General features: G+C 44.0%; 1 protein-coding gene across 5 annotated transcripts in view; it reads right to left on the reverse strand.

Moving 5' to 3' along the window:
- Nucleotides 1-15,751, reverse strand: part of vir (VIR_N domain-containing protein) — a 338,801-nt gene that overhangs the window by 199,345 nt on the left and 123,705 nt on the right. For all 5 annotated transcript variants that reach the window (XM_065439604.1, XM_065439605.1, XM_065439603.1 and 2 more), the window contains 4 exons: nucleotides 8,012-8,210; nucleotides 3,609-3,685; nucleotides 3,424-3,512; nucleotides 1,718-1,898 (listed from right to left, as the gene is read on the reverse strand). In XM_065439604.1, the coding sequence (XP_065295676.1) occupies nucleotides 1,718-1,898; nucleotides 3,424-3,512; nucleotides 3,609-3,685; nucleotides 8,012-8,210 (546 nt within the window). The remainder of the gene's footprint in view (nucleotides 1-1,717; nucleotides 1,899-3,423; nucleotides 3,513-3,608; nucleotides 3,686-8,011; nucleotides 8,211-15,751) is intronic.

Consider the following 15,751-nt stretch of genomic DNA (forward strand, 5'->3'; position numbering starts at 1 on the left):
CTGCAGCTGGAGATCTTGCATTGGTCTGTCTCCTCTGAGCATACTTTCAAAAAAAGCGAGTGACATGCCGAACTTCTTTCCCATCCTGTGTTCCTACTCTGAACGGGAAAAATGACACTTGCTGCCTGTCATTTAGTGTTGGCTGAAGACATTTAGCCAGAAACGTTGTACTCAATACTGACACTCAGCCAAAAAAAATAAAAAATCTGGTATGTTGCCTACTCGTCAATAAAGGGTTAAACAGTGTAAACAGTTTGGGCCACCTATACAAAACTGTGATGCATAAAAGCAATTAGCAATGCTCAAGCACAGCCCTTCTCCCCCCCCTCCAGCCTCTTAGCCAGAAGACTGGCTTTACAGCTGTTACTGAACTTCAGTGTTAAGCCCCAACCAGACGTACGCGCTGGTACGCGGCCGCATGCGCAGCCTCGCCTCTGAACGCGTACGGCGTCAGGCGCGGAGGGTGCATCACATGTTGACGCGCAGCGGCGTGGAGACCTTGCGCTGCTAGGTTTCTCGCGCCCTAACCAAAAGTTGCCGCTCGCATCACCCGCCCGACGCGCCTCACATGACTATGACGAACCAACGTCACTTCGGGCACGATTCTACAGGCGGCGTGCAAGCAAGCCCGGGCAAGCTGCGTGCGTTGTGATCGGAGTTTCGCGCGGGTTTTGGTATTTTATGATGGCTGCCGCTGAACCGTAACGGGTGCATTATTAACGAAATGTTCATCGCCGAAGTTCGGGACCTGACACAGTGTGCTGAACGCGTCATGCACAGAACACGCAAGTGAGGCTATGCCGACGCTGCTGCAGGTTTCACCGAGTTCACAATACTGACAGTTGAGCTGACTGAACCACTAGGAGTCCCGCAATATAATTTTTAAAATATAAAACAAATTTTAAGCTAAAACTTATTGCGTGTTATTGCTATCTTTAGCACATTTCTTAAGGTGACCGTTAAGCGCCGGCTGGGCCGCCTTGAATCGCAGCGACGAAACGCGCGCGGCAAAACCTGCATCGTTTGGGTGCGCGCCCTCTTCGCCCGCCGGGCGCGACGCGACGTCAAATGAGCGCCGCACGAGCGGATGCATTCCAATGCGTACGTATGGTTGGGGCTTTAAAGAATTCACCCTCATTTAGGAATCGATGCTGAGGCTCACCCTCATTTAGGAATCGATGCTGAGGCTGCTACTACCATACCAGAGCAGGCAGCTTATTAATCATGGTGACAAAAAACAAAAGCTAGAGGATTCTTCCCCAATATCCACAAGTACTGGAGATTGACAACTCTCACATGCCAGGACTGGCAATTCCGGTATTCTGCAATTTCTTGCCCCAAGAAACACTAGGCTACCCTGTTATTAGATAACAACAATTTAGCAATTTTTTCATACAAATGGCTGTTCACCTCCTACATGGCTGTTCCTCAACATAACACATCACACTGTTACTGGAAAGCCATGTTCCCTGTCAATAGATAAACAGTAATTCCAAAATATCCTAAAAACAGTCAGATAGCTAAATGCTAGCTCTTCATGTTAAATAGTAAATTGAATACTTTGGCAAGTTTACATTTATTTTGTGATTTGAAGAATTTGAATATTCCCACACTTCTATAAGAGACCTCCAAGTACTTCAGCAAATTATTCACCATATTTAGAAAGAACTTTGAATGTATAGCAATCAATGCATACCAACAACGACAATGCACTGACCATTTCCTTGCGAGCCTTGCGATAGCTTCGGCAGAGTAGGTCAAGCGATATGGCTGCTTTATCCAATTCCTCTGAACAGTCCCGCTGTGTGCAGTACTCCGTGTCAAGCTTCAGGAGGGTATACTCCTCACCACTGTCATCTTTCTTTTTCACTTCACATAATTTAGTACTTTCAGCAATCCTGTCAAAAAAGAACAGAAGCTTTAACACCACTATAATGCAAGACCATGTAATTAGAGCTATGAACAATAACATCCATCAGCAGCAGATTAAAATGAGGCAAAGAAACGGGAATGCACAAAGCTATAGTCAGTGACTATAAAAAATACAGAAGCCAATTCCCCTTACAAAGGATCATACAAATGTCGGCCAATAAACTCCTTGGACTACCTGCTCCTTACGCCTTTGTGGGATCCTCCTCACTGTAGGGGGAGGTTGGTGCATATATGTAAGAGAATACTTGCTTCGTCTACCATGGTGCATATTCTTGACTGAAAATGAAATGTTTTATTTGTTTCTTTACCAGTTTTTTCAGACTGTCCTATTATTTGAACATTTTTTTTGGGCCCCTTCTGTGTAAAAAAGAATCAGTTGGTGCCTGTACTTTGGATAAAAGGTCAACTTCATTCAAGAAAATTTTCAATTAACAATGTAAAGCACCGATTTTGTAAAGCGCTGACTGTATCGGGGATCGATTGAACTTTTCCAAACTGGCTGCTGCACATGTCAGCAGTGTGTGATACCATGTCACCACCACTTCCAGTAGCTGTGGTATCACCTTTGGCCTGGTTTACGTCCCAAAGATGAGCTGAACTTGGCATAGGTTTTGAAGTGGGTATATTAACCATTTAAGTGTCCAAGTGTGCCATTTAAGTCCAAGTGTGCTCCTCTGGGCGCTGATGCACACACCCTAGGCCATGCCCGAGTAAAGCCATTTCACACTTTCGGCACACTCCCAGCCTTTCTCAAGATAACTTGTGAACATGAAGCATGTGTAGAGTCAGTCTACACATGAAGCATATGTGTAGACTGACTGCTCTATCCACACAGAAGTTCATTAAATTAGAATACTATGGGGGGACAAAGCTTATCTATCAGTGTTGCTTGCATCTCTTGCGTTTTTTCAACATGGCAGACCAGTTCTAAAAGCCCACGTTTTTTGAACCATGCAGAAATTCAACAACTTATGAGTTCTGGTTTAGACAACTTCAACATTGGCTATGAGGTGTTTTCAAGTGATAATGACCGAGACGAAGAGGCCAAGTTGCCTGTTGAACACAAATCATTCTAATTAAAGTCGTGAATAAGCGCAAGCCTTCTAACTTACTTTTTTTGAATTTTCAGATTTAGAAACAATGAAAAATGCTCAGCAACATGTCGCCAATAAATAGGATTTGAATTTCTTGAATTGATGTGTTACTTCGACAGACATTTGTAGCACTTCATAAATACTTCTGGCACACAGTGGACAGAAATACCATGAATGACAAGCATCAAAAAGGTTAAAAGAAAATGTAATTATTCACTGTGCTCGTGAGTAATTGATTCTTTGTATTGCAATTAATAGGTCAGCTGCTATCCATAAAGAAAGAAGGAGACAAAAGTTCCATGTGAGTATGCCTTTAAACACTTGCAAAGAATATCATGCCTGACTTAAATGACATCATGATATACTCCGCGAGAAAAAGACAGCTAACTCAACCTACTTGTCGAGAGTCATGCGAAGTTTGCACACGAGGTCATACAGGTGTAACTTCTTCAGCAACGCTGTCAAAGCAACTGTAGCTCTTGTAGACTGAAAGGGAAACAAAATGCAAAATATGGAGAAAAAAATTATGTGGAATATTTTTCTGTTTAATTTTTTGCCAATGTGCAAGCATTCAGCACATACCTGCTTCAGAAAGAGTAGCTTGAGCAATATTTGATATCCAGTCATGGGCTCCACCCTCCTGCTTTGATAAAGCTCATCTGGATCAGAAAAGATATCACAAAGTAACAACTGGCATAAGCAAAGACAAACCAGCTCTCAGGAAACACTAAGCAAGCTGCTACCATCTGACGAAATTTCCCAGTTTTCCCACCATAAGTAATGTCAGCATTCAGGAAAGAATGAGCTGCAATAAAAATGCCATGCAGCCTGTCACTTTGTCAAATTTCTGACCTCAACAAATACAGTGGTTAGCAGGTTTCAAGTTTTGCTACCAAATGCTACAGCCACAGCTTACGAATTACTTAATCACATGGCAATTCCCAACACCAAAGCCATGTGACAAAGCATGCTGGGCAGGTTACAGCAAGCCACAGCAATTAGTGTTAGATGCCCCATATGACACAGGAGCTCTTTTTTTTTTTTGCATTACAGCTAATCAAAGTCACTTCATGTATCACAATGAGGAACTAAAGCTTACAGGGGTTAAATGTTTTTGTCAAATTATACACAAATAAAATTTTTCTACCCTATCTACAGCCCCAGATTGCCCTATTGTATACTGGCTTTTAAGTTACATTCCTATACAAGCTGATTGTGCACAGAAGAGATGGTCAAAGAGAGAGCATAATGTCTGCTAAATTGCCAAACATCTGCTGTATGCATTCTTTATTGGTGGTTATGAATGGAGTCTGTAATATTTCATGAAATTACTTTCAGTTGGTAGATTTCTCTTCATGGCACCAATGACAAATGGTTAGAGTGGCAAAAGCATGAGGCCCACAAAAAAATGTTTCTGTTCCCTTTTGTCACAGCCATCTTTATCCAGACTTTTGTCAAGCAGCTCATGACAAGACAGCAAAACAGATCATGACCTGTAATCCCGCCACCCCTCCTCACACACACACACACAGCTGTCAGTTCACCCACTACTGCACAAGCCATTACAGTCACCTACTGTTAATTCGATCACGACAGGACTGACAGAACTGGTCGAGTTATCTGGCGAGTAAAATTATACAAGACCGAAACAACGCTGAAACATGCTGTTAATTCACTTAGTAGTACTGCATTTAAAGTTACCTTCGCCGTAGCGCTGATGTGTTATGGGGCGAAGCATACCAAGCAGGAAAAAAGGTGCCACTGTTATGGGGCATGGCACGTGTTCCTTAATCTGCATACGTACATGTGTTGTCTACAGTCACAGTGCAAGCACTGTGACGCCTAACGAGTTTACTGGCAGGCCTTCAGAGTTTTGATAGACCCCCGCTCTTTTGTTGGCTTTAAACATCCCTTCGACTTTCTGAGCTTTTTTATTTTACTGCCTTTATTTTCACTAGCTTCCTCAAAACACAAGACGGTTTTTCTGCGCTTCACAGTGCACAGCGCAAGCGCATGCATATAATTAAGGAATGCATATTAGGCCCAATTAATGGTCTCATAAGAGGACTTAAAGTGCCACAGCAATGTCAGAAACAGCTCTTAATGACTGCCAGTATGCATTTTTAAATTTTTTTTTTATTTAAAGATACCTTACAGGCCCCTAGAGGCATTGTGTAAGGGGGGAGAGTACACTCAAAGGTTATACATAATTATAATGCATATGTGAATACATATAGAAGAAATACAGCGCACGAAATGTGCTAACATGCAGTAATCTAGTGTTAAAAGTTGTGCAAAAGACAAACCGAATGCTTTAGAACGCGGGAGATGTCAGTGAACAACAAATTTTCACAAAGTAGAATATAACCAATAGAATTGCAGAGCAAGAGGGACAATATTTGGCTGTAATAAAACAGTATTTAGGGGTAGTGGCACAATAATAACAAGAAACTCAAGAAAAAATAACACGTTTGGTAATGTAGAGTTTAAAAAATGCGTTGCTAGAAGATGCCGGAATTTTTCCTGGTCACTCTTATAAGCGATGGCGTTAGGAAGATTATTCCAAAGGCGAACGGCTTTTGGAAGAGCGGAGTAGTTAAATGAATTAGTCTTTCCATAGATAGGCATGAAATTGAACTGATTGTACTGCCCGTGTGACCTGTAATGAGGAGGTTCAAGAGGCAGGACTGATGGTGCTGTATTATGGACATATTTATGAAATAATGATAGCAGGGTTATATCACGACGATCATGCAAGGGCTGTAGTGAGAGGTCGAGTCTAATTTGTGTTATGCTTTTGTTATATTCATAACAACGTGAAATGAAACGCGCAGCCCTATACTGGATAGATTCGAGTTTTTCGATCAAGTATTTCTGATGGGGAGACCAGACGGATTGGCATATTCAAGCTGAGGTCGAACAATTGTTAGATAAGCTAGTTTACTAATGTCTTTAGCAGAATTATGTAACTTGCGTCTTATGTACCCTAATGATCTTGAAGCATTGGCGCATATGTGTGCAATGTGCTTTGACCACAAAAGAGTCGAAGTTAGGTGAACACCAAGATATTTATATTGAGTATCATGCAAAATAGTGATGTTATTTATGTGATAAGGAAACGTAGATTTAGTATGCTGGTGGCTAAAAGAGATAATTTTACACTTAGAAACATTAAGCTTCATTAGCCAAGCCTTACACCAAAGAGAAATAAATTCAAGATCTTTTTGGAGGATTGCATGATCATCGGCATATTTGATGGAACGATGCAGTCATCGCAAAAATGTCGAAGAATGCAGTCATCTGCAAAAATGCGCACGTGTGAGGAAATGTTATTGGGTAAGTCATTAATGTATATTAGAAATACTAATCGCCCAAGAACGCTGCCTTGTGGCACACCTGAAGTAACGTGCAAAAGAGGAGAGGAAAAATTATTAAGCAACGAAGTACAAATTTGAAGCAGGAACATGAAGAAACATATGTAAATTTTGTAATGTAATTTTTATAGCAGGTTTTAGGATTAATTTCTGCAGTGTCTTTTCTTTCTAGTGCTTCCCTTAGCCTTAGCCTCAGCAAACACATATGCTAAATTCAAATGGCAGATTCAGAGCACTTCCAGAGCAAAATGTTATACTCTTTTCGGAGCAAGTCTATTTGAATGACCAATGTGGGAGTGCAGGCCACGTGTTTCAATGGTAGATTAAGAACTGACCTCAAGCAAAGATAGCTCTGCAGAGCAGTTGAGTTCAGTCCACAGGTTTCAGTGAATGTGACTAGAAGTCTGCGTAACGTAGCTCCTTCAGTGGATGTTGCCCAAAACCATCCACGTAGAAAACAATGCCAGACAACAAGCGAGGGCTACATAGTGTTGCTACAGCAATGGATAATTCACATGATGCAATTACACTGCTTTTTCCTTTTGGAAAAACAACTTGCAAAGCAGATTCTTGAATTCAAGCAGTGATCTAGAGCAATGACTAAAGCTTACATATGCAATGTGTGACAATCTGTTCATTTACTAGCGCAGAGATGTGGGCCTCGCCAAGGCCATTCGCTAGCACTCATGTAAAAATATAAAAGTGATTTATTGATCCCATTATTTCTTCTCACAGCTTGCATTCAAGTTCTTGTTTATAGGAATTGCTGAAGTTCTGTAGTCAACTTAGTATGCCACAATAGTGAAGCCAAGCCCTGGTGGTTCAGCTGATAACCAGTTTGGCTTTACACCTAAAACTGGTTTCAAAAGATCACAAGCGCAGATGCGGCACAAGGAATGTCAGGTACTTCAGTATCAGGTAGCTCCAGCTGAACTGCAACGCAAGGGTTCCAAAAACAAATTTAGAGCTAGTGATCTCCATGAAGGTTAGCTCTCTATGGCAATGCTTGCGGGCTGCTCTGCATCTGCTATATGAATTCAGCACAGTTCATGATTGTTTGTTATCACTTCTGGATAGGGCAAGGATAAGAAGGACCTTGGTTGCATTGCCATCACAATGTTGAACACTCTTAACATGGCATAATTAATTAATCTTAGACAGACTTATCTGGTCCCGTAAAACTGCTTAAAGTTAACCTTCTGCATATCTTCTATGCCCATAAATATTTACAATTGCAGTGGAGTGGCAATATCTTGGCAACAGACATCACCACCGCAGCTCTAATTTTCTACTGAAAATCATGTGACTGCAAACATTTATGTCTATTTAAGGCATTTTGGCACAGTATGGTGCTATTTTTGCAAATGTTTCTCAAGCAGCATGGCACAGAAATATGCAAATGCATCAGAACGGTACAAGTGGCATAGCTATTACACCACCCCAAGCCATAACAATGGGCGTATTGCAACAAAGTCACAACACTTCCCAACTACAGACATGATTCTTGCTAATTTACAATAAGTGGACACGATATTAGAACTATTGCACATCCTTCATGGAAAGAAACCAGAAAACGATAACGAAGTTAATTGTAAAAGAAAGGATATTAACTTAGGTCTTCAGCCATGGAGTCTTCAGGAATGTCGACATGGGCATCAGGAGGAGCATTAATTTTACGAGTGAACAGGACACGCATGCCAGCACATCCATATGTAGCTGCATCTAGGGCTCGAACAATTTGCAGCTTTAGAGGTAGTGACATGTATGGCGCCATGAACATCTCCAGCAGTTTCTCCGGCACACCACGGTCCTGCACAATTAAAGGATGGTTGGAGTATGTTTAACTGTAATAGTTGGTGCACGGTAAAAAAGCAATCAAACCGGGCAAAAGACAGGATGGAGTGGAGAGTGCTGTGTTTCAGCACTGTGTCTGCCATCTTCACTCTGCCCCGACTTTTGCACTGTTCGATTCCCTTTTAATCAAGCATGGTTGCTTTTCTTGGTACCCTAAAAACATTCATTTGCAATTGCAAAACAAGAGTACCACAATGAAACAATTCGTTTTCCCTTCAAGAAAGCACTGTACATGCTCATCTTGCACACTAGAGCAAGTAAAAGCTTAGTGAACTAGAGCAAGTGAAGCCACCCTTGCTCGAGTTTTCTTCACTTTTATGCTACGTACTTAAAACACCAGATGGGAACGAATGTTCTTGTGCCAAATGCACCACACAACAGTTGTCCGTTTGTTACCACAACCCTTTCACTATTATAACTGAACCTCGCAATAATGAAATTGGCAGGGAACGCGAAAAAATTAGCTTTCGTGAGAAATTTGTTGTTGAGAAATGAGACAGCACAGATAGGTAATGCGTCGCAAAACGAAACTTTACTGTCAAAATTCCATTATCCTACTTTGGCAAGCTTGCGAGGATATAGAACCGCACTGCCGACAGTGCAAAGTGTGCTGCATGCGTCGATGAGCAGTGGCAGCACTGTCGTGGAGCAGTATTCTCGGTCAGTTGCTTGCGGAGATTCAACCACTTTGGCAAGATTTCGCCTAGCTCGGCACCGCACACAGAGCAACAGTGCTCCACGCATGCAGCAGCATCTCTCCAGCGCACGCTGTTGGCCACAGGCGCCAGCATGTCCAGTGCTGAGCGAGAAAATTATTGTATCTTGTATACCCGAGGACAAGGCAATAGATTGAGATTATTGCCCCTTCATGAAAATCTACGCTCGGCACCGAATCCACAAGCGATGCCTGTCGGGTGGAACCAAAACCAGCGTTCTTGAAGCAAAGAATGCGTATTCCCGGACGATCACTCAATCACGGCCCAATGCTCAAGTGCCATAAACAATTCCACGTCGATGAGACATGGATTTCCATGTTCTTGCTGCATTTTTCTCGCCGAGGCACACATTATGCACTGCACTAGGTGTGCAACAACCGTCATTACATGTTGGTAGCAACATGCTGCCGCTTCAGACAGGCGATAAAGAAACATGAATGGTGGCCACGATGTGTTTCCGGTGCAACCGCTTCTGAAGCTTGGTTGTTTTTGTAAGCAACAATGGCAGCTTCCCTGCAAGTGCAATGCGGTAGTATTTTACACAATTTTAGTGCAAAGGAATCGCATTTGACCACACTTTGGAGGCTGCAAGCCTCGCGCAAGTAGGTAATATACAGGGTTATGTCAAATTTTGTTGATGCGGGATTGTAGCACAGGTCAATTTTATGAAGATGTTGAATTAGCGATGAGAAAAGTGCGAACTCAGTATACTGTAGTAATGGGAGACTTCAATGCAAAATTGGAGAAAAAGCAGGCTGGTGAACAGCCAATTGGCAACTACGGCGTCAATTCTAAGAATGCTAGAGGAGAGATACTGGTAGAATTCGCAGAAAGGAATAAGCTGCGCATAATGAACACCTTCTTCAGGAAGCGTAGCAACAGAAAGTGGATCTGGAAAAGCCCTAATGGTTGTGGGGTCTGATGTGGGATTCTCACACTGTACTCTTGGGACAAAGGAACGATAACGCAGTAGTGCAAACAATCACAAGGGCATTTATTGCACCTTTCATAGATCAGTGCCAGCTAGCCGAGTTGCTATCCACAAAACATGCCGATGGGCGCGCGACAAATCTAGAAGTCCGACTCACCGCGACCGGAAGCGAGCGAATATGTTCGCCCCATGCTGGATCCCAACGCCTGGTCGTTCGCGTGTATAGTCACGCAAATCGTGGCGCGTTCGAAGGCGGCCACGCGAGGCCGTCTCGCAGAAGCATCGGTCGCCGCGCGCGCGGAATGTCCACGCTGTTTGTCCACGAATGACCCGCCGGGAAAGAGGGTTGCTGCACATGCGGCACGTCCGTCCCGCTTGCTGTCTCGAACCCAAGAGGGAGTGCCTTGTCTCTCCCGCACCCAAGTAACCCCGCAGCAGCGCAACACTAGCGCCATCTCTTGCACTGCGCCTGTACCACTCCGAACGCCGCGTGCGCGGCTAAGCCGCACTACAGGAGACGCCCTATGCGGGAAAAACATCAGGGGAGGCGCGAGGGTCGCGCATCCCCACATGGTAAAACAAGAAAGGAAATGAATTTCATACTTCCTGCTGATCCCAGCATAGTGCAGGAGGATGTAGAAGTGTTAGGTAGGGTAAAGTGCAGTGATCATAGGTTAGTGAGGTCTAGGATTCACCACAATTTGAAGAGAGAAAGAGTAAAATTGGTCAGGAAGAAATAGGCCAACCTAGATGCAGTAAGGGTAAAAGCAGACCGATTCAGGCTGGTACTTGCAAATGTGCAGCCTTAAAGCAGAGAGATGAAAATGACATAGAGGTAATGAATGAAACCATAACTAGGCTGGCTTCAGAAGCAGCAATTGAAGTGGGCGGTAAGGAACCAAGGCAACCAGTAGGTAAGCTCTCCCAAGTAACAAATGACTTAATGAAGAAGTGACAAATAATGAAAGTGTCCAACGCAAGAGATCAGGTAGAATTTGCGGAACTGTTAAAATTGATCAACAAGGAGAAAATAAGGGATATTCAAAATTATAATGTGAGAAAGAGTGAGGACGCAGTAAAAAGTGGATGCAGAATGAAATCAGTGAGAAGGAAACTTGCCTTAGGACAAACCAAGATATATGCACTGGAAGATAAGCAGGGTAATATCATGAGCAATCTCGAAGATACAGTAAAATCAGCGGAAGAATTCTATCCTGACCTGTACAGTACCAATACCTCCATTCGAAGTAGTAATGAAAAGGTTACACATGCTGCTTCTATAACTCGCGATGAAGTTTGAAGGGCCTTGCAAGACATGAAAGGAGGAAAAGTGGCAGAAGGAATAACAGTCAATTTAATAAAAAATGTAGGAGACCTAATGCTTGAAAAACTGGCGACCCTTTATACGAAATGCTTATCGACTTCAAGGGTCCCAGAGAACTGGAAGAATGCCAACATTATACTAATCCACAAAAAGGGAGACGTTAAATAATTCAAAAATTATAGGCCTATTAGCTTACTTTCAGTATTATATAAAATAATCGCCAAGATAACTTCCAATAGAATAAGGGCAACACTGGACTTCAGTCAACCAAGGCAGCAGGCTGGCTTCAGGAAGGGATACTGTACAATGGATCACATCCATGTCATCAATAAGGTCATCGAGAAATTCGCAGAGTACAATCAGCATCTGTATATGGCTTTCATAAATTATGAAAAGGCATTTTAGTGGAGATACCAGCAATCATAGAGGCATTAGGTAATCAAGGAGTGCAAGACGCTTACGTATATATCTTGGAAAACATCTACAGAGATTCCACTGCCACCTCAATTCTCTACGATAAAAGTAGGAAGATACCTATAAAGAAAGGGAACGGACAAGGAGACACAATCTCTCCAATGTTATTGACTGAGTGATTGGAAGAAGTATTCAAGCTATTAAATTTCAAAGGCTTAAAAGTGAGGATCAACAATGAATATCTCAGCAACCTTCAGATTGTAGATGACATTGTCCTATTCAGCAACACTGGGGACGAGTTACAACAAATGATTGAGGACCCTAAAGGGCCCCTCATCAGGCTCCATAGTAAATTTTGCTTATACGCTGGAAGTTGTTACGTGTCCGCTAGGGAGCATTCTGCTGCAAAAATTTTCAAATAGGCTAATTAATAGCAAAGAGAGAAATATTTCAGTGCTGCAAACCCACAATTTCAACAGGCAAGTTCCAATGCCAAGCGAGACACTCTCTCCAGTCGCCCCGTCTAGCCTCCGCAAGCGAAATTCCTTCCCTGCGTTCACCCATACCACACATCAAGGATCACGCGACGCATACGTCACAGGCCCCGCCTTCATTTTTTTTTTTTTCCCTCCTTGGTTCCTTTCCTTCCCCCCGATGCTGTGCACTTCCGCTGATGGCATTGCACGCAAGCTGTTGTGATTCTCATTTCGTGCAGCGCACGATTTTGCGCGCTGTAGACAAGGATGCATGACTAGTGGTATAATTCAGTGCCACATGAATACTGAGGCAGAACAAGTAGATCGTAGAGCATGATCACGCGCTGAAACACGGTAGAAAATGGCATAGTTTCGGTATCTGCACACGTGACTGCACGTGGGAACAAGCAGACGAAGAAGAAGTACATCTCTGTTGCTTCAGTGTGAAGTAAAACAAAAAACAAACAGACATTCTGTTTGTGCATTTTATTATTTCTCTAAACTTCAATTCGTCAATTCAAGAAACAGATCCCACAAATAACAAATGTTGCCTTGAATAATTCTCGAAGTCACGTGTCACCACGAGCGACGTCACACTACAAACACGAGTACGTATGCGCAGGGGCACAAGTACGTCACCATCCGGCTTGGAGCGTAGTCACCGAAAGGGAAAGGGAATACAGCGTTCGGATTGAAATTTCAGACCTTTCCGTGGCATGTAGCGATGTAATTCTTTGCAAACACGAACGTTAGCACGCATTGTATACTCTATACTTGTCAGCTCAAAATGGCCAGACCTGGTGAGGGGCCCTTTAACAGAGAGAGTGTAAGAGTGGTGTTGAAGATTCATATACAGAAGACAAAGATAATGATCAATAGCTGGGCAAGGGAACAAGAGTTCAAGATCACCAGTCAGCCTCTAGAGTATGTGAAGGAGTATGTTTACCTAAGTCAATTACTCACAGGTGACCCTGATTATGAGAAGGAAATTTACAGAAGTATAAAAATAGGTTGGAGTGCATACACCAGACATTATCAGGTCCTGACAGGAATCTTATCGTTATCACTAAGAAGAAAGGTGTACAATCAGTGCATTCTACCAGTAATAACATATAGGGCAGAAACTTGGAGACTGACAGAGAAGGTCGAAAACAAGTTAAGGGGGGACGCGACCTTTGAAAACAGAAAAAATCGCGAAAAATTAGGTTTTTGGAAAACCACATATTCGGGCAATACGTCTTATATACTACCATTTCGGTAAATATCAACGTCTAATTCATTGTGAAACTACTTCAAATAAAGTTTATAACGAGCCGCTACAGCCCTAGAGCATAGAGCGAGCACTCAAAATACCCCTACTTGGCGCGAACGCCATTTTTCCACCGCTCCCCAGAGCGCTGCCATTTTGGTGTTGTTCTGTTCGTGCATTCTTGTGCTTTTTTTTCCCGCCACTTGGCGGCAGCAGCTGCAGCACGGGAGAGGCGTAAACCACTCAAGATTGGAGGGCTCGCGAGAGCTTTCAAGCTTTCAAGATTCCCGCGGCTGAGATGCGAAGCTGAGATTGGGCGAAACGCGCGCTCCTCAAGGACGCGGGGGAGCCCGCGACTCCCATTGGCTGCTGCGTGCGATGACATAGTGGTCTCCTGCATAATGCCTCCGGCCGTCATCTGCTTCAGCTCCTACATCGCCGGCACACTTTGTGTGTTCCACTTGCCATTGCCTATCTTTGCAGCTGTTCACATATTCTCCAAGTTTCTACCGTCTTTACGAGACCGTTGTTGCGTTCAGCCTGCTGATTGGTGTGCGGTCAGCCACGATGCGCCCAAAGAAACTCAAGACACTATACGTGTTCGATGCAAGGAAGCGTTCTATGAAGCTCACCCGCATGGCGAAGCTCGCCACTTACCCGCATACCGACGATGATCACACCGATGGTTTCTGTGGGGCAGCTTCTGCTTCATCTACGCAAGAGCGTGGTTGCATCGACACTTCTAGCAACGTGACTTCTGCTCCACCGGCGCAAGAATTTTTCGTGACGAGTGCACCTGGTGTCTCGTGCTCATTGACAGCGGCTTTCACATCCTCTCTTTCATCTGCCTCGGACAGTGTGATCGTGTCGTCCACTGTGCACTTGAAAACACGTTTCCTGACGTGTGAGGAGAAAGAGGCAGCGGATAAAAAACGCACTGCTGTACAACGAGGACTTGGCACTATGTCAGCGACGGAGCCAAAATTTCAAGCAATGGAGTGCGATCCTGAAGCTGCCACCGCTACAAGTGAAGGCGAAAAATTTCTGCTTGTGCAAATGGATGCCCTAGGTGACCTCCTATCTGGGACCCCGTGCCAGCGGTGCTTCGCGACTGGGATGAAGGTTCAGGGAGGCACCCAACTTGGACTTCCAACAAAGCTTGAGCTGCTATGTTTACATTGTAGAGTAGTTGCAAGGTCGTGGAGTTCTGCTCGTCAGGATGACTCAATGGCCTTTGACATGAATATAAGAGCCATTGTGGCAACAAAACAGATAGGGAAGGGACAATCAGCCCTCAATGACTTTGGGGCAGTGATGAACGTGTCCCATGGTGGCCTGCATCATGACTTTTCAGAAGCACTTGAAGAAATTCAGGGAACTGCAGACACAGCGCATAGACAAGTTCTGTGCAGAATCTGCTTCTGCTGTGAAAACCACCTACAAGGAAATGGATCCATATTTCAGCAGGGATATCACAGTAAACGTCGATGGAACATGGCACAAAAATGGGCTGGAGCGCATACAGCAGACATACAGCAGTTGGTGCAATAACTAAATAAGATACGGGCCTCATCTTGGACGCCATTGTTTTATTGAACCAGTTCCTTGGTTGCCAAGTAGGACCAAAGCCCGGAGCCCCAGGCTATGTAAGCTGGCAGGAGGATCATGTGTGCCAGAAAAACACTGACTCTATGTCTGGGAGGATAGAGGTCGAGGCAGCTGTCATCCTCTTCTCACATTCGGTGCCAAAGCACAACCTCTGTTACACAACGCTCGTGTCTGACACAGATAGTGCCACCTTCTCTGCCCTTGTGCAAGAAAATGTTCATGGACTGGTCCCCATTTCAAAAGAGGAATGCCTGAACCACGTACAGAAGAGGATGGGGACAGCACTGCGCAACCTTGTGCATAAAAGTGAAAAGGCTTTAGGAGGGAAGGGCAGGCTGACAAAGGCCTTCAACAACAAGTTGACCGACTATTATGGCTGGGCCCTATGGAAACAGTCCAATGATGTGGCTGGAATGTAGCATGGAGCAATGGCATCATACCACCACATGACATCAACGGATTAGGATCCTCACCAGGACTTGTGCCCTGACGGTGCAGATTCGTGGTGTCTTCATAACGCCAGCAAGGGTGATGGTGTGATACCTCTGAAGCATCAGTACAATCTTCCAGGCTATGTTGCAGAAGCACAGCTACCTGTTTATGAGCGCCTCTCACAGGCTTCTCTTCTGCAACGCTGCCTGGGAGCAAAGACGCAGAATGCATCAGAATCATTTCACTCCATGCTGTGGAGACAGCACTGCATGAGACAGTTTTAAGATATAATGCTGGCTGCCACAGGGCCACCCAAGAGCTATGTTCATCAGTGAGGCTAACACACC

Source organism: Dermacentor albipictus, chromosome 1, assembly GCF_038994185.2.
Source record: "Dermacentor albipictus isolate Rhodes 1998 colony chromosome 1, USDA_Dalb.pri_finalv2, whole genome shotgun sequence".
In the NCBI taxonomy this organism is placed as follows: domain Eukaryota; kingdom Metazoa; phylum Arthropoda; class Arachnida; order Ixodida; family Ixodidae; genus Dermacentor; species Dermacentor albipictus.